The 20012-nt window shown below is 33.4% G+C and overlaps 2 protein-coding genes across 4 annotated transcripts; both read right to left on the bottom strand.

Moving 5' to 3' along the window:
- Nucleotides 1–60: 60 nt before the first annotated feature.
- Nucleotides 61–8034, bottom strand: LOC143452309 (uncharacterized). Its single transcript, XM_076953223.1, has 13 exons — nt 7535–8034; nt 7207–7242; nt 6524–6656; nt 6196–6317; nt 5874–6017; nt 4723–4954; nt 4296–4429; nt 3836–3952; nt 3310–3453; nt 2627–2752; nt 2190–2362; nt 1723–1923; nt 61–1606 (listed from the first exon to the last, which is right to left on the bottom strand). The coding sequence occupies exons 1-13, from the start codon at nt 7584–7586 to the stop codon at nt 563–565; spliced, it is 2658 nt and encodes an 885-aa protein (XP_076809338.1). The 5' UTR covers nt 7587–8034; the 3' UTR covers nt 61–562.
- A 3801-nt stretch (nt 8035–11835) lies between these two features.
- LOC143452924 (uncharacterized) lies at nt 11836–19920 on the bottom strand. Of its 3 annotated transcripts, none has more exons than XM_076954071.1 (14): nt 19787–19920; nt 19422–19580; nt 19091–19297; nt 18890–19009; nt 18694–18770; nt 18000–18156; nt 17774–17872; nt 17347–17468; nt 17119–17242; nt 15543–15698; nt 13647–13822; nt 12814–13003; nt 12516–12682; nt 11836–12417 (listed from the first exon to the last, which is right to left on the bottom strand). In XM_076954071.1, the coding sequence occupies exons 2-14, from the start codon at nt 19542–19544 to the stop codon at nt 12351–12353; spliced, it is 1785 nt and encodes a 594-aa protein (XP_076810186.1). In that variant the 5' UTR covers nt 19545–19580; nt 19787–19920; the 3' UTR covers nt 11836–12350. The 3 variants fall into 3 exon arrangements, with proteins under 3 accessions (XP_076810186.1, XP_076810188.1, XP_076810189.1); XM_076954073.1 differs by having other exon boundaries at nt 15543–15650; XM_076954074.1 differs by lacking the exon at nt 17774–17872.
- Nucleotides 19921–20012: the final 92 nt, after the last annotated feature.

The following is a 20012-nucleotide window of genomic DNA, read 5'->3' as shown; positions in this document are numbered from 1 at the left end:
TGGCGTAAGCTGTAACACGTTGACTTGCAGTGGTTCCAAAATAATTAAGACACTAACACCTTGTTATAACAGTTTTGCATTTATTCTGGCATGAAATTTCTATGAGTGAAAAAGTCGGCAAAATCTTACGGTGCAAAGTAACACGATCCATCCATATTGCTGTAAATAGAAATATATAGCGTAAATTGTATCAAAAATTAAAGACTTTTTAATTGAAAGCCAAGAACGTAACCAAAAAGAAAGCACAATATCTTCGGTCAGAAATTACAAACGTGAACGATGCATAACACTTCAAGACACAAAAGAGCTTTGAAACAACTTCATTCACGAACAAGAAAATGGTTGTAGAACAAACAACATAACAAACATGTCCAACAAGCAAAGCAAAAGCCTCAATTCACGTGTTCGACATTCAGAAACAAATATCCGAAGATAATATTTAGGGATAAAACAACGACCATTAAGCGAGGTGACAATAATGCATATACAACACATATCAAAACAGAATGAAATAATACTGTGATATAGACAGCATGCCAATAAAAAACAAATAACTCTGGTGTTAGGTACGTTCTGAAATTGAACCGGATATGTTGAGAGTTAAAATCTTATCTGGAGTTTCAACGCGTATCGGAGGAATTGTGACGTGCACGGACTCTAATATTTCTGCAGAACTAGAAGACGGATTGTGTTCCGACAATGAAACCAAACGGATCGCATTATCTCCTTGGTGTGGACAACAGTCTATTCTCTCTACTTGAGCATCTGAAGTGATGCTGATTAATTCGTCATCATCACTAAAAACTCTTTTGTTATCATCCGATGGAGCCACGCCTTCGTCAGTTTCAATAACTGCAGAAGTTTCTTGTCTATGTCTTCCAAATTCCTCGACACGACAGAGTTGATTTTCCTCATCATGGATGCCGGCATCATTTGAGACGTCGTTTTCTTCAAAAGTAGCGTCGGAAGTCTCAATCAATTCTTGGAATGGTGGCGAAGAAGTCCCTGGACTGAAGAAGTGTTGTAATGACAATGGAAGTTTCCAAACGCCTCGACTTTTTTTGGGACTATGCTTGGAGAGAAATCTGTTTATTACATCTTTTGGTCCGGATTTTGTTTTTATCGGAGAAGCCTGTTCTTCGTTTTGTGTAATTGGTGCAGCATCAACATCCGACCCACCAGTAACTACAGCATCAAAGTAGGACGGAGGATTCGGGTAAACACAAGCAGGAATGTCGTCAACAAGGTCGTCATTGCATGGAGCCTCCACCATAACCGGACGAATCCTCTTCTTCTTAGGCAAGGCTTGAGCTTGTTCCTCGCCATCTTCCTGCCGAGATGTACCGGGAGTATCGTTAGATGCAGTCGGTGGTCCCTCGCTGGGATGCTGTTGTTGCTCATTTAACAGCTCTGTTAACTCTGTCGGGTAATCCGTCAACCCCATCTCGGCTAGTGCGTAGGCGAGCTCGTCGGGCACAGCTGGTGTTGAGGGGCGCGATGAGTCCGCATTGCTTTGAACGGATGGGACAGATGTGATTGAGGTTGAGGCATTCCTCGCTGCATCCGAAGATGGATCCGGAGTTATGATATCATTTCTATTACTCACCTATGCATTTTAAATGTTAACGTCAACAAATCGGAAAATAAAAACCAATTTAATAATAAACAGAAAAAAGGCTCATATAAGTCCAACGATACTAAATAATATTTCAAAATAATTACTTCAGATGGAGTGCTGGACATCGGTCTTGGGGCTGGCTGAGCACGGCGGATTTGTGGATCTCGATTTCGCCGACGTCTACGTCGTTCTCTTCTTCGTCTTCGACTTGAAGAAGAACGATTCCTTGATGACCCCTCCTCGTTTGCCTCAGCTGTATCGACAGCCATATTGTACGAAGGAGGTGCTTCCCGTTCAAGAAGCTCCTATGACAAATAACACTTTAAAACTGTTTTAATCCTGTGAAGAGTATGTGAGAATTATCAAATTATTAATGTATATAAACATTAATTAGTTAAAGAAACTGTTTAAAGCTAGATTATATGACTTATTACATCCCTAAACATGTTTTTGAGAATTCATTCTTTTGCAACAAGTAAACATTAACTAATAACTCAAAAGTAAACCACTGTTTTCAGCTGAGTCTGATCGTTCTAGACAGCTTTAAAAAGCCAACAAAAATGAAACCCACCCTTGCTACCCGACCCAAGGGTGTGGGAGCAACTAATCTATTTCTTCGACGGGCGTGGGCTGCTGAACGAAGAGTGTACAGCTTACATGAACAACCAAGTGCAACAGCAAGAAGCAGGCCACATATCAATGATCCAATAATAGCAGCAGTAATTACTCTTCGACTTGTGGGAACTGTAAGAAAATCAGGTAGGAAAATTTTTAGTACAAAGTTCTTGCCAGCAACAGCGTGATATTGATAACATTAGTCAATAGATTCTTAGTGCTACACTCAATGTAGCAATTTTTTGTGTTCTAAAACCACTTCAAAGCGTGTGGTACCTATGTTACATGAACATTATCAGCATGTCACTCAGTATTATCACACCTGTGTACATATTAGTTGACATGAGTTAGTATTAGTATTATCAGACGTGAGTTGTTGAAGAAATAACTTACAGACTGGGCAACTTTCCTCATCTGAGCCGTCAGCACAATCCGACTCGCCGTCGCATCTCCATCTCTCATAAATGCAGTGATAGCCTGACGAAGAATTGCATCTGAAGGTGCCTTCAGCGCATATCTCTGTACAAAGACAATCTTTTTGTAGGATCAACTTTTATTTGATAGAGGCAGCTAAAGTATTGTTTTTTGCTGTCAATTCGTATTCTAAGTAAAATATTAACATTGTTTGGCAAGCACATTTTTACAGGTCTTTAATTTTATATTTTATGTACTCCACATAAACCAATCGTTTCCCAAAAGTAAATATTTGCAGGTGTATGTGCGTGTGCAACATACATAGTTTTGCCTTAATGTACTAACTACACTTATAAAATATGTACAATGCCGGAACATTTAACTATTTTGTGATTCAGTAAAAAGGACGCATAAATGATTAGTAACAAGCTTACATCATACCGCTTTGTACTGACCACGTTTTACTTATTGACCTCACACAAAGCTGACTCACAGCTACAACATTATGACATCTTGCCTATATGTATGACAGTAAAGCTGTTACTCTGCTAACGGTAATCTCCACAACATTGCACTATATTTGTCACTGAAGAATTCACAAAACCAAAATATTCAAAGTTTTAAGAATCGCCCAGGCACTCTCAGGTGCCTGAAACACTTACCGCAGCCGTCTTCATCAACACTTCGTTGTGTCGCAAAATTTCGCCCTTGGCAGTCCTGCTTGCCGTTGCATCGCTCTAGTTCACTGTAGCACTCAGGGGGGTAGGAAGATTTTCCACATGAGTACATGTCACTATCACAACCATCTGTAAAAATTATGCATATAATAAAATCGTAAAAACAAAAATATTAAAAATGGTGAATGCATTTTCATAACAAATAGTTGAAAAAAAATATAAAAATTGAATTTTTTACAAATATTATGTAAATATGACTAAAAACCTTTGCTACATTAAACACAATTTTAAGTTGAAACTGAAATGCCATACAACACACGAAATATTCATTGAAAGTGTTACATTAACAAGATTCGCTTGTAATTAATACATTTCAAGCTCAACCTAATTCGAACCGTCAAATTTAAATCAAATACCAATGGTTCTGACAAGTGATACAGTATGATATAATTTAAAAGCTCCAACATATCAAAAAGGCAGAAAAAACTATTTTAAGATAAGGTTAACTTACCACAGCCTAACTCATCACGACCAGACAGGCAATCTCTAACGCCATTGCATTTTTGATCCTTTGAATAGCACGATAACTGATCATCGCCGCAGTAATGTGTACCAGGAAGACAGTAGCCTGTATCATTTGAAAATATTAGTGGTTGGTTCATATATCCTTTTGCAATCAATGCATATGCAAAAGAAATAAATACTGCCACTATTATGCCCTCGTGAAATAAATGTAATGATGAATTAATGCAATACCTATAATTTATAATATATATATGTTAAATATAGAAACACAAAATAAGCAACTTTGAAAACATATTACAAAATTGGTCTCTTTGCTTTTACTTTAAATATACACTTTACTAGTTTTCTTCATGATAATTTTTGTACGCATTTTCAAAACATATCATACAATTACAGATTATCTTTATGATAACTGATACTGAGCAACATGCAATGATCATCGTTACCTTTTGCTTTTACAGTTGCATTAAACAAAATGGTGAGTAGCTCGTCACTATACCTGGGTGGACCAGCTACAAATTCAATAAACAAATGCGGGCCACTCCCACTCACGTCTAAACCAACATCTGAGTCGCATGACCTAATATTATACAAATTGACAGTTTGAAAATTTTAATTGTTTTTGCTTTTTTCAAATGGTTAAAAGTTGGTAATGTGCGTAACACCTTGTGGTTTTTAATTCATTGTTTTTTATTTTTTTTTGAAACAATGAAAAGAAAATATCCATTGTACCACTTGATTTTGAATGTAGCACACACTGAAGTCCAGCTAAAATTTAAAGCCTTGACATGAAATAACTTCGAAAACATTTAATCCCAAAAACATCTCCAAAATCATTTAACACAAAACAAATCTCAGAGCACAAAACTTTACCATTTTTTTATCAAGCGATGACTTTTACTTGGTCCATCATAAACGTAGAAGGTACAAAAGTTTGTCTTTCTCCAATCGCTTTTGTCAATAAGGAACTGCAGCAAAAGATGGGGATGTTGCAGTGTCACATTCCAAGTGCACGTCATGCTATTGACCAACGAAAAATTTGGGAACTCGGGAGATGTTATAAAGTTGTATGAATCTACCAACATGTCAGTGTGGCATCCTTCAACTGCAAAATGAATCAAAAAACGGAGATAAATGTCCAGTTAAAAAGATTATTTGCAAGATGATGCTGAGTTTTGTTTGAGTTGGCTTGAAATGACATGATATGTGCCATGGCAATGCAACATGGCGTCCGACTTTTCTTTGTTTAAAAGATGTTGAATTGAAGGTAAAAAAGCAGTTTAAGTTATGTGAAATGATTATAAAAATATATATATATATGCAGTTGCCTACATAACATTTAACCGCATAAGCAAAAACAAGGTGGAAGAAGTTTAGTACAAGCACAAATATCAGCACCAAACAATAAAGTTTTTTCATCTTTTTTCCAAACTTGGGTTAGAACATGGTGCAATGGCAAAAATGATGATTTATTGATTTTCATTTTGTTTATTGGTTTGTTTAAAGGTGATTAAGAACTTAACCTCATTAAACTCCTTGAACCTTAAATAAATGACCTTCACCGTAATGTTGTCTTACTTAAGCTTTGTTACAAAACTAGACCCGGTACTATTTTTCACAAAATGTGAAAATGAATAAGAAATGTAGCAGTCAGGTTTGCCAGTGTTAGAATATATTAACTAAAAGTCGCCAATGAGGCGAAATTGAGCAAATCCATGCTGATTTCAACCGATTAAAAGTCTACCTTGGTACATCACAAGGTGAACATTATAACAGCTTAACTTACTAGAAAGTCATTTTTAAGTATATATAGTATACAAACTTGTGAATAATTACCACATACAACACGTAAAATATTTGTGCAAATAAGTTGATAAAAAGGGTCAGATTAGCAAGTTGGATTCAAGTAGCTGTTCGATTTTTATGTCAATGGCCAGCATGATTATAATCATGGTAAGAAAGTGCTAGCGAAGTATTGGTCAACACTATTGGTCAATTACATAAAGAATCAAACTCAAACTTACCTATTTTGTATGATAAATCTAAGATGGTGCTGTTCTGATGATCACTGACGTCAAAGGAATAATATTGTAATTGTACCATCAAACGAGAGGTGTTATAATAGAATATCTTTGGCATTTCCTTGCTTTTGGTACAACCGATGTACTCTTGAGCGGAAAAAATTTATAATATATCATACACGTACATATACAACAGAAAAATGTTTGTAAAAATTGACATACTGCAACATAAGCAAACATTTCATACAATAAAATGTTTCATTTCTAGCTATTTAAGACCATGCCCTGTGGAGTCGTGGTCCTTTTATTATAAACTCTACAGTACCTCTTCCGGATAAGTCTGTGGCATAAGAATTGTCCTGATATAAATTTTCGGTGGAACGAGGAGAAATACGTAAATATTTTTCACACACTGATTTAGAACGTTGTAAGTTTAAATCCATTAAGCTTGAAAGAAAATAAGCAATTATATTTATAAATATATATATATTGTATAATACGTAACACAGTATATACACAAAGTTATCATTAAACTAAAAGTGAAATGATTGAATATATGTATACTTAGATAAATCAAAGACCTTTCCAACTATTGTACAACGACTAGAAATGCTTCACATACTGACATATCATACATTAAAAAATATATTTACGTTATCTGTATGAGTTCGGCTGGATCAGTAGAAATAATCCAACATGACTCGTGCAGAGTTGGAAAAATCTCTGATGGGGCCTGGTATTGTATTGAGCCCCTTTTTCCAACACTAGCTATGATTTCTTTACAACCTACATAAAATTATAATGGGCTAATGGTAGATCATTACATGAACAAAAACACAAATCGTTGAATAATTTAATTGACTGTTAAATAAACTAGTATGGCAGTTGTTTTTCCATGTTTTTGCACTTATTTTATTCACTGAAGCTTTTGCAAAAAATGTTTTTAAATGAAGTATCAAATGTTTTAGTTTTTAAAAAAATGATTGTCCTATATAAATTTCACAGGTTAAATACAACTTAGGTGAATATAACACAGCATATATATGCATAATGTGTAACTTTCCAGGTAGGTTGATTAACATATTATATACGGCCTACATGAAAAAAAATGCTTTCAATATGTGGCTTATTAGTATATAATTGTTGAGAGAAATCATGAGGGAACGAGATACCAACAACAGCAATTGGATACATATTTATGTAACATATACATACAGCATGTAGTATGATACGTATATCATATTTATATAAAACATAGGTATCATAGTGGCATGAATGTGTGCATAAATGTACATAACCTTCATATACGTATTAAAGCAAATTTTGGATTTATTACCTGAGTTGTATTTGTTGTATGTTTGGGAAAAAACACCTGCAAATGTACAAGTTATATATGTAGCATACAGCATAAAACACATATAAGTATACAACATCCAGAAATCTTCAATGTATTAGACGGCTATAAGATATTATATACACCAGTAAATGCATATTTATGTCCCAGAATATTATATCGGTAAACAATATATACAGTACACACACATAACAACGCAGCCTCACAGAATGTTGCAGTACTATTTTCCTTTTCAGGTTAAATAGAGACATCTATATGAAAATACAGGTTTCTGTGATTTATGTCATGGGCTTATTAAGTAGTTTCTCACCTGAAAGCGAAGTTGCATGTAAACATACAAACAAAATAAAAATTCTCATCATTTGCTGCTCTCTTCTTGTTTTCCAGTATATGTATTTATGGTATGTCCGTATTGTATATATAATTCCTACCAAACTGGAAAAATTTTATTTGCTTGGTTAACAGGTAGAATTTCAGTTATATATAACTAAGGTCATGTAACTTATCAGTGATGCACAACAAAAATTTTCTTTATTTTAGTGCAACAACAAAGATGTAGGTCAACTCGACCATAATCCAAATCTATTCAATTCAGAAAACAATGATTAAACTTCACTGATGTGTTGTTGAATTTGGCAGATTCAAAGATTGCTTGTTTATTCCGTCTGTTTTCACAAATTGTCGTCGTTCTTGTGTAGGCTTAGGCATACTAGGTTTGTTATTACTAAATTTCTGCTATTTATTGTTTACTTCAAGCAAGTTGTAATGTGGTATTGGAAGCTTAGTCTCACAAATTGAAATATTTTAGGAAAATCTGATAAAAATATGAATAAATGGGCATTTTTTGTGTTGAATGTAGGCTATGGAAAATAAAAGATTTATGCATAACTTCTTCATTTAGCTAATCTCATTGTGTCTTTAGCTTTTGCTCATTCTAGTGGTTTTAGTGCAGATAGACTTACTACAACATTTAATAGAGGCTGTTTCTTAAGATAAAATGCAACCTAGCTTCAAATTTAAAAGGTAGCAAAAATGTCGCAATTTGTTATTATCTTAAAAACTAGAGCAAATTTGCAAAATCTATTGGCATTTTTGAGCTCAGCGGCCCTGATATACTCTAAAACCGTTCTTACCTCCCACGCCAAAATTTTTTTGTCGGCCAGTGTAATGATTTACTGGCACAACTGGAAAGTAAGGTAGCCTAGTTTCTGACCAGAAATTGTGTTTTGAGTCCGAGCACTTCGCGTTTGCACACATCACGATTTCTGGTCAAAAACTGTCATACTTTCCAGTCGATGGTAACTTGAAGTTTTTTACCTTAATTATATCAAATTTTACCATACGCTGCAGTCGGGACTATCTTCTGAGTCCTGCGGAGTCGTTTAGGCTATAGCCTAGCCTAGCCTATACCGCTATAACCGGACTAGGCCTACATTCATGATCCACAATTGATAGGCCTAGGCTACACCATGCACACCAATAACATCAACATATATTTTAAACAAGAACTACACAGGCTATGTTAAAGTTTCTTATGTTAGAAAATGTTCAATCCGCCACAATCCGTAATAGGCCTTGAAGGCTGACAGGCTAGGGGTCTGGTATCGGCTATGGTTAGCCTGGGCCTAAAGTAAAGTGCTGGTCTGCCGAGTTTTTCTATATAGGCTTAGTAACCAGGGGCCCAATGTCCAAAAATTACCTTCTACTTCACGGGTAACTAACCTTTACAAAGCAACAATAAATTGGAATTTCATTTCAAAACTTTGATTGTTCAACTTTGACTGTTTTCGGAAGAAACACAGACAAAGCTTTGTCTCAAACTAAACTCAAATTCACTCTTATACAAATGTTTTTTCTAATTTTTCTTGAAACGTTATGCATATTTTGCTTTAATTCTTCTGGGTATTTCCCTCAAATAATCTATATAAGGCAAAAAATTTTGTTTTCATGAAAGATTTACAAGAAAGTTGAGAAAGTAACACATATGATGTGTACACATAAACAACCAAGTTTAAACTTTCATTAAACATATTGCTTTAATAAACAAGTACTTCAGGTTACTTAATATACTTCACTTAAGTCATGCAAAAGTAAAAGGAGAAGTTAAATTAGGATTATTAATGACACCGTTACAGCGGCTGATGTAAGAAACCTCGTGGTTGTTAGTTAACATTCTCACATTTGCAAATAAGGAGAAAATGCACTGCTTTAGCGTCTATGTTTGTGTTATCACCTTTCTATGCATTCCAATTTCAGACTTTATCTTAAAAGTTGAAATTATTCAGATAGGCCTATAGCGAATATAAGTTATATGCAAACTTTAGTCTGGGAAGCACGCACCATCTGGAGTCAGATTGAGTCAAGTCATGAATGTTTAAATTAAGACAGTGCTTGTATTACAAAAGTTTTGGTTCAGTGAGAATTCGAATAACAAAGTCAGCAAACCCTCCTTTTTACCACACGTAGTTTGCCATACCGTATATCATATGGAATTTACCATACTTTATAAACATAGGAGAGACCGGGGTTAGTTGGATAAAATTTTAGGAAAATTTAAACCACCAAAATTCAGAATGATCTTCGAAACATTTATCTAGTCTGGCATAATGACTACGCTGGTCTACAACTTAATCTAACACTATCCAAATTTGATGACAAATTACCTTCAGGTACTAGAAAATGCGCGTGGATTTTTTTGTGAAGGCATTTTTTTGTTTCTTTGTAAGCCTCGGCTGAAGCTGACTAATTTTGAAAACTAATTATAGAATACGGACTCATAGGACTATTTTCGGTGCGAATAACGTCGGACTAATCTTATGTTATAACATATAGGCCATTCAAACTTTAAACGTCAGGCTCTTCTTGAGTAGTATAGCCTACAAACAGAAAATGAAACATCTATCTATTTTTCCATATTATAGGGCAAAGTTAAAAGATCATAATTTATAGCTGAATAATGTTAACTTTAAATAGGCCTATTTTAAGCTTTAACTTAACCCAAAAAGAAACGGTAGATATCGGACTACCAGTAGACATTGAAATACGTTAGCGACCTCCAGAAAAGTACGTCGGTTTACGATTCTTAAATATCAAATTATTTTTTGAAAAAGTAAAGATTCTGTATATGGTATAGGCTATATAATCAAAGTAGGCCAGTTTTTTAGCCTAATTTGCGAAAAGTTTGTGAGATCACTTATACTTATTTAGTTTACTTAGCTCTTTTAGTTTCTAGTCTCTTTTAGTTTTTAGTTTACTTTTTCATTCTACGAAAACTCCTATTTTTTCAAGTGATTTTCTTCAGCAAGTGATATTGAAGCATGCGTTTTTTTATTGGTTAGTCGGTACACGTTTGCTGACTTCATTTATTCGTTTTTTTTTTATAGTTAACCTATCTATTAGTTCGTCAGTTATATCGTAAACTTTCATAATTAAACAAAGATGTTTTCCTGTCTAACTTGGTATTAATAAACAGTCCAGACAACTGAAGCCTAAATCATATTAATTTAGAGCACTATAAGTTCTTAATGGCAATGATACCTAAGTTATCAATGGTTTCAGAGTTTTCGCAAAGTTTTGGTTCTGCAATATCTGGTAAGTGACATTGTTTTAATGTTGGAATAGGCCTATGTTATTACCATTTGTATAGAGCAATGCTGTATTTATATAAGCCAAACTGTTGTTACTTGACATATCATCACTTAACATAAATTTTTCTCAAATCTAGAAAATTGACTGAATACAAATTTATAAAGTTAAACACACGTTGAACTCGGAAATACCACTACTGTGTGTTATGCAAAAAAGCGTCACGTGAAGAAATGTTCACAATTAGTTCGGCGTAAAGACTTCTTTGCATATTGCCGAACTGTTTTGATTGTTTTTTTTCTAAGGGGAAGTTTGGAATTATGCAAACTACAGCTGGTGTAGTATTTGAAAATTAGACCAATATGCTCTTTCTAATTTTTCGTTGTAGAAATAATGTCTTTAGAAATTACACGTTGGAATATTATCTCATTTAAATTACAAATAGACATATCAGCTATACTGTTTATATGTTTATGAGCTAAATTTATAATGCACTTTGCGCGTTCGAAAGGTCTCGTATATCTTGGTATCTAAAAACAGCTGAAAAATCATCATGTTTAAACAAATGCTACTGTGAACAGCATACTTATAATCATTTTTAACAAATGCAAATTAAAATTGGAACTAAATTAGTTTAAATTGAAAAATTCCAAAGTACAGAAAAGCTCTTATAAATATTTTGTCTAACCTCTAAACATTGGTAGAAAACTTTCTGCCCTTGATGGCATAAGTTTTTTAATAATGTAGTCTAAAATCGAATTTGCGCCAAGCATTTCAACCACGACTTATATACTTTCGTCATTTTAAATGCTTTACGTGTTTATAACCACGTCTGTATGACATAGGTTTATAACCACGTCCTATAACTTATATATATATGTATGACCTTTGTCGCTAATAATTTTTGATATGTTATTTACTTTGAGTTATATTATATCGAAAGTATAAAAGTCTTACAAAATCCTTCTTGACACGAACATGCAACTTGCTACAAGTTCCAGCAAAAATACATCAACATATTTGGGAACTACCAGTGTATATTGCGATAATGAAAAGCGTGCAATGAAGAAAAATTCGACTGTAAACTAATAATAGCCTATATACAGTAGTTTTGATTATTTCATACATGATGTTATCATTGTACAATATACTGTACATGATGTATTTTACAATACACAGTATTCTCGTGGCCACATATCAGGCAAGAAATTCAACAGGAAAAATATTGAGAAATCAAAAAGTCCTTAGAAAGTATTCATCATAGCTATACTCAGTTCCGTATCTGTCTGGCTTGCTGTTTGACAAGTTATTTTAGTGAAATACATAAATAATAGAAAATCATAGTCATACAATGATAAATCATAATTACAAGGCACCATCTACAACAGAAAGCAAATAAATATTACTGAAGAAGTTTGGTCAAACAAATTACATTTATGATTAGACAGCTAGATAAACATATATGCGAAAGATAATGAAAAAGATGCATTCAATTTTTAATGAACTTTTCAAACTAATGTGTTTACAAAAAAGTTTGAAATTTAGTTTGGCGGAATGGGATAATTACTCCAAGCTTTGATCTTCAAGAACATTCGTAATTTCTCAAATCTGTCAACAGATTAAAAAATGTAAGTGTAAAAATGGTACAAAATCTGTTGTCATCATGAATTCATGAATTCAATTGCAGTCAAAACAAAATTCTTTGCCTCGTAAAATCCAGATCTTGACAGTTCGTCCCAGAAACATGACGGTGGCATGGAAGTCTTCTTCTTCTTGGGACTGTGATAGTGTAAGTGGCGTATGGGCTCTTACATAGCTGGCCACCAAAGAAGTCCTGTACTCTGTTGTAATCATGGCAAAACCTATTCCCTTCCTGTTCGAAAAACACAACACGGTGAAATTAATAGACAGTTAGGTCAATCTATTTTAAAAAGCGTATAACAATACAAACAGACGTTAAAGTTGTTTAGGGTGTAAAATTTAAAGCGTAAAAATAGCGCTTACTGATGGTTTGAATTTATTTTGCAGTAAGGGATCAAGTAGTGATGTTACAAGCTGCTTCCTGTTGAAGTGCACCACGTGACCACCTGCAACGTCTTCCGGTTTTTGTTGGAAATTAATTACAGTTTTATTTCCATCCGAAAGTGGAAGCAAGAAATTAGAGTCGCCCATGTGAGCAACTTTCACGTAAATTCTGTGAAATAAATTCACTTAAGAATTTATAAAGTAACAAATACGGTTAGAGCAAATTAGTATTTCAGCAGTTAGGTGTACATTTAGTGGTCAGTACTTGCAGGATTCAAGGGTTCATGTGAAGTCGACCAACCTATATTAGAAAAGCTAACCCAGGATTAAGCTTATAATAAAAAATTGCGTCACCAAAGAATGATCGAGTTTAGACAAGAATGCGTTTGAATATTAATCCTGCTTGTGGAAAAAATTTGTCCCAAATATATTTCACATAAGTTTTTCAATTTTTTTTATCCACCTCTTGACCGCTATGAACTTCGTATCTAGACAATTCATTTTCTAGTTAAGTTTATTTTATTGAACCAACTCCGTTGCACTGACCATAAAATACAAATTCGCAAAAACCATTGTTAAAGGTTAAATTTCATGATTAAAGATACGAAAATATTTTCCTATAATACAATACGTTTATTAAAATAGTTGGATGTTTCAATGATAAAGACACGTGTATAGCTAGATTATACATGGTAAGCAAATTACAATCTATACTAACAGAGAAAATTAAGATACAAAAGAATGATCAATTTAATAAAAATTGTTTTGAAATATTCTCAAAATCGTTGCACCAATCTACGTACAACACTAACCTAAAAGGAACCGCTTCTGGCTGCGCTGAACCATTTATTTCCACATAAATTGACATGAGACGAGCGTTGTAGCAAGATACGCAACCGGTAGTTGTTATATTGTTGGGGTTTAGGTCAAGGTGGACAGTGACTCTTCCTTTCTTACGAAATAAAGTCATCAAACTGGGATGTGTTACCTGAAAAAAGCAGTGGTATCGATTACCGAAAATAATTTCTAACTGTGACGTACGCCACGTCACTTTCAAATACCATGAACAATATATACATGTTGAGCCTGTGATTAACTAAAGTCGGGTATAACTTTTATATTATAGTTGCGTAAACCTTGAACTTGAATACGTTAAATTAGTTGATATTAACTTTAATGATGTTTCACATTACCGCAAAATATCGTAGCCTCAAGCACAAGTGAGCTACCAGTAGTTACAGCTTACAAGCAAAGCCTACAGTAGGCCTATATATAATCCAGTTAAGCAAAAATGGGTAATACGGCATTAACCTGAGTAAAGTTTGTCAAAAGTTCTTTGGTTACTTATGCGGTTATTTATTTCTAGTTGAAGTTTATTTACTGGTCTCCTGATTACGTATTTACGGTTTAGATGAATTTCCTGCGGAATCCTTTTTAGTCTGTCAAGTTACCTTTTAAGTAACATGTCCTTGTTACATCATCAGATTTTAAATGAAATCATAAAAGTTATTGTAAATTTTAATGAATTTGTACAAATTGAAATAAAATAATTTTTAACATAAATGTCTTAAAGCCAATAATTTTCAAAAAGTACCGGAAATAATACAGTAGTTCAAATAAATCAATAGAACTGTAATCCATTTTTTTTTAATTTCTAAAACTTTCAATAAATTCACTTTAACTGAAAAAAGCTATAAAAAAAACAAATACTCTTTAAACAATCAAAAATATAATAACAAACTCATATGAATTTCCATTAATTATAAAACGAAATAATGCTAATACAAACTTAATTAAAATACATTTATAAAAACTCGAAAGGATTTGATCTATCCTTATAATATAAATAACTGGCGCCATTGCCTTTATTACCTATTTATCGGCGTTGTTCTGGGGTGACTAAATTTGTTATTTCTAACATTTTTATAAGAAATGAACTTTCAGTGCTCTCATAACAGACTACCTTAATTAAAACTCAGTTTATCGATCAGCAGCCGGTCTGTATTGGACGGTTAATTGGTAATAACTGATGATTTCTAAGCCATTTTATTATGTAAATATCCACAAAATTCTTATAACAAACCGATTAAACTAATGCTTAATCAGTCGTTACCTGATTGATCGGTGTTGGTCATGAAAAATTAGCCTATACCGACAAGTTGGTTGCTGACGAGATAAACTTTAAGTCAGTCAGTTTTTACAGAGAATATTGAAAAACTATACGTTGTTGCATTGGAAAATTTTTAGCCGTGGCCGATAATTAAAAACAATAATTGTATTTTAATTAACATGAATTTTAATAAATTTATTAAGGTATGTAGTAATGTTTAAAAATATAGTTGCATTTTTATTGATTTGTTTGTTGTTTTAGCATTTTTATAAGTTTACATGAATTTATGTTAATTTCAAGAAATCTATTAACATTAATTTACTCTTATCAACAGCAAATTTTATTAATTTATTTAAAATCTTAACAAAGCAAGTGATTTGACAAGTAACCCACTTAACCAGCAAACAATTAATTGAAGTAGTAATCGTTAACCAATTTCAAGTTTTTAACTTTGAATAAATGAATAAGTTACCAAGAAACCGCGTAGTACTCACGTAGCATAATAATTTAAAAATATTACATCATCATCGTACATCATTAAAAAATATTTTTTTAAAAACATAAAAAGAAAAAAACTAAATTGATAAATTTTGCTTACCGAATCAAATTCTCTGAACAAGGTGTAAGTGTGTGAACTTGAACCAGCCGTTGTGGATAATGCTTTTAGAAATCTATTTCGTTCATCATCCAGCGTCTGCTTAATTTGCTGAAAATGTAACATCCCGATCAGTTGGCCTAGGTTTGAAGTCAAAGCCTACAAAGACAAGCTTAAGTTTATGGTAAAAATACATACTAGTAATCGTTTTAAAAATTCTAATAAATTCAACATAACTAGTTCAGCAACGTATTACCATTGCACATGGTTGGCGTTAAAAGAATAATACAGCAAAATTCTGTATGGCAAAATTAACATAAATTAACATAAACAAAATTGTATTTAAGTCAATAGGCCTATTACTTGATACAACATACAAATTTAAGTTGTGTCACAAGAAAAACAAAGGTCTCAGTGTACACATATATATATAGTGCCTAAGGTCTATATTTAGTAGGGATGTGCCGCGAGACGATTATTCGGGTCTGTACGAATCCAAATATCATAAAGGTTAACCCAAACGAATCCCGAATCTATTCGTGTCAGCACCAAATGATAAAATTTTATCAAAAAGTTGCCAAATCTTGCTTGTATTGTGACGTAATTGCTAAAAATTAATGATTAAATGGCGACTTGAAAAGCAAAATCCTTAAGTTAATGATGCCCGATAAGAAATGTTGACTCTAGTTTAGCTTAGCCAGGAAAATACTGTAGATCATTATTTCATACCAAAGTCGATAAATTTGTAAGTAGTGTAGTATTCGGGTTCGCCATTTTTTGTATTCGTGTTCCCCCGAATCTCCCGTTGAGACAATATGCGGCGAATCTGTTCGGGTTTGGGTTCGCCCATCCCTAATATTTAAGTATCCCCAAACTACCGTATATCCTAAACTCTCAGGTACTTCAGTAAATGTTCTAGTTATTAAAATGCAGAATATCTCCATATGCATATCTTGATTTGCCATATGCATATGCATTATTCCAGGAAATGTGGTATACGTTAATGTAACATATATTAATGTATTAATGTGGCCTATATTTGTATATTAATGTGATATATATGAATGCTAAATTAATATCAATCTAGCATTATTCCAGTAAATGTGGCCTTGTCTTCCTACAAATCAGTTCGGTTAAGTCTCAAATTAGAGTTGCAATCAAGCCTTATGCTTTTAGCCCAAACCCGGACCAAACCAGCCCGAACACTAAAATTTATTTAAAGCCGGAATTGGACTTGAAAGTAAAATTTACTGAAAAAAGCCATGTCATTTTCCGTTGTCATTTTTTGACTAAGCTGTAATTCTTTTACAAGTTGTGTTTAATTGCTCACTGTTGGAGATTTGTAGCACCCTTCAGAGTGCGCGCATACGCGCATGCGCGTATGCAAGTTCGTGTAGAGAAAGCGAAATTACGACACAAAGACGCCAGAGTCTGAGTATGAATTCGCGCCCGAATCAAGCCAGAATTCTTTTTCAAAGAAAAAGCCTAAACCTAATCACGACCCTTAAATCCGGTCCGACTTAGAATTTCCCCTCAAATTGTCACAATGTTGAAGATTATTTAAAAATATGTAGCTTACCCAATCTCCATATGTATTGTCATAATTTTTGAATGTTTCAAACTTCCTTAGACTCATAAATTGATAAGCTTTGGCAAGTTCATACAAAGAGCGCTTGATTGCAATTTCGTGGTCTTGATACAAGCTGTGCCAGATGCAAAAATACCGTGCAGTCTTAACAAATACATTTTTATATTTGTTAAAATTTCTGTTGCAAAGAATTTAGAGTAAGGTGGCTAATACTGTTACCTCAAAGTCATCTCAGTAAATTTTCTTCTGATTGACATAGGGATACTATGTGTTAATGAATGCATAGCTGTGTTAATATCGTTCTTCCATTTGGTAGCCACTTCAAGTTTATGTGACACTTTCTATAAAACGAAACAGAAAAAGAAAGTATATATATCCATATATATATCCATATATTATGTATCCATAATACATTGACCAAATTGCTAAACTTTTCTGTTCTTTAGGCTTTCCAAGTTATTCAAGCAACAAAGTCAGCCATATTTTGTTATTTAGTGATCCACAACTTGGTGATACACGCAAACACCAAACTCATTTTGGATGCACAGTGTTAGGTCAAAAACTTAATTATTATTTGTGTTCTCCGACAATTGATTAACTTAAACGGTTCACAATTTTCTTCAAAGTTCAGTAAAACTAAGCTTACCTTGATATGTAAATCGAGATTGATAATTTTGTTAATGAGAGTAATACGCAAACCCCCATTACGGAAAAAATCATTCAGGATATTCGACAAACTTTTAACCTGATAAAAACGCCGGATCAAAACCAATTGCTTGGTTAAACTATATTTATTGGTTGACTTTATCATACGTCCATGTTTTACGTCTTATCTATTTTTAAGGAGCGTTCATTTCTTGATCTCTTATTACCTTTCTTCCATGTTTCCTTCTTAACAAACAACCAATTTCGTCGGTCAGTTTTACTTTGTTTTTTCCCAGTTCACTTCGCATTATGATTGGCACAGCCGAAACGTTCATTGCAGAAAAGTCAACATTTCCTCTTCCATACGCTGATGCAAAGTTTAATCTAGCAAAAAGCAATTCCAATTGTCCATCAAAATAAATTTGGAAGTTAAAATACTTATACTAGAGTGAGCATGTGGCTTTTTGTCTACAGGGTAATAATTGTTAACTGGTTTTGAAAAGTCTATTAAAATCGTGTTTCCAACCGTGACTTAGCTACGTACGTGACTTAGCTTTACTCTGTTTTGAAGAGGCAGTAATTTTATAATAATAATTTTGATATGACAAGTCTATCATTAAGTTTAATGGAACTTTCGACTGTGCATTCAATACGGTTTTATCGTTATGTATGCTACCAACGGAAATTTACTTCCCTAAGAAGGACAGTCAATCCGACAATAGAATCATGCACATTTAAAATGTCAACAATTAATTTCAAACATACGTTAGTTAAGTTTGTTTTAAAACAGTGGAAAATGACAGTTTTCACTTCAGTGTTATATTTATAATAGCATTTATCTCTAGCTTTAGACCAATTTGCGACGAAACTTCAACTCAATTTCGTTTTGTTCGTTGATATTGTTGATTTTTTGTAACGAACCTTATTTGCAAGGTAGACCTAACTTCATCAATGGTTGGTATTGGACAACTTAAAGTTTTATCGAATTCGTGGAAGATCTAAAAACATAAAGTCATGGCAAATTCCGTAAAGGTGTAAGAGAAAACACAAGTGCAGACAGGACTACATTATATCGAAATACATGAAAACTGTAAATAGAATTTACAATTTTACTTACCGTTGCAGAGCTGCTGTAAACTGACCCAGGACCCTTTGTGACAATGCCAGTTGCCAAACCTACGGTTGCGCCAATAAGATCGATAAAAATCTTTCGCTGTTTTCGGGCAGTTTCTTGTTTCTAAAAGAAATCTTTGCTACATGCTGTGTTTATGTGACAAATCAATTATTTCACCGACAACAGAAAAAAATATATTAATACACTTGTTCTAATTATTTCCGGAATAAGATGTTTTATTTCCTGCTGTTCTGTCATCATGGTCTTATCAATTCGTTCTAAAGATTTGACGTAAAGTCTTTTTTCTGTTTTTAAATCTTCCAACTCATCTATGAGATTGCGTTTCGACTTCGTGAGGTCAACATTTACAGTTTTTTTGGTAAATTGACTGGCAAGATTCAAGTCATCCATCTGGAACAATTGCGAACAAAGGCATATATATAAACGAAGGCATTACAAATTTGAAGGTTTTGCCCAAGTCTGTAGAAAGATTTCAGTAAGTGCTTACTTTCTTAGCAAATATATAATATGAAACCTTGTGCTTCATGTTGTTGTAAGCAGTCTCGTATGTTTTGCCAGCCGTAAACAAATTGCTTGTTCTTTCTTTTAAATAAGTCCAACTCAAGCTGGGATAGATATTATTGCGTTCATGGTACATAAGGTCACCTTGAAGTGCATTCTTTTGCAAAGAAGCCTTTTGAGAAAATTGCATTAGCGTGAAATTTATCTGTAACTGTGATATCGGTATAAAGAAGAAACGAAAGAATTTAAAGCTGAATTAAAGAATTTATATTTCAAGTGCTCCTCAACTTGAAATGTAACCAATACTACAGTAACTGCAATATTCCGGCTATATCAACATAAAAATAGTCACTGTCCAATGAAAGTTATCTTTCTTACTTGCCAATATAATGAAGATGTTTTGTCAGTAACTGATGTCAAGAAGGAGAAAATTTCAAGCGCATCACCCGTTTTATTCCGAGCGACAAGCAACTCTCCTCGGCGACGAATAAGGTTCAAAAGCTCGGTGTCGTTAACAAACCATACTTTTAAATTATCGACTTTTCTTAAAACTGATTTCTTAACTATGCCGTTTTCTCCCTGTAAATTAAGCAATTAAGCAATT

The sequence above is a fragment of the Clavelina lepadiformis genome, chromosome 4 (genome assembly GCF_947623445.1).
Source record: "Clavelina lepadiformis chromosome 4, kaClaLepa1.1, whole genome shotgun sequence".
In the NCBI taxonomy this organism is placed as follows: Eukaryota; Metazoa; Chordata; class Ascidiacea; order Aplousobranchia; family Clavelinidae; genus Clavelina; species Clavelina lepadiformis.
Note: the sequence above shows the minus strand (reverse complement) of the source record. Positions and strands in the feature narration are given on the sequence as shown.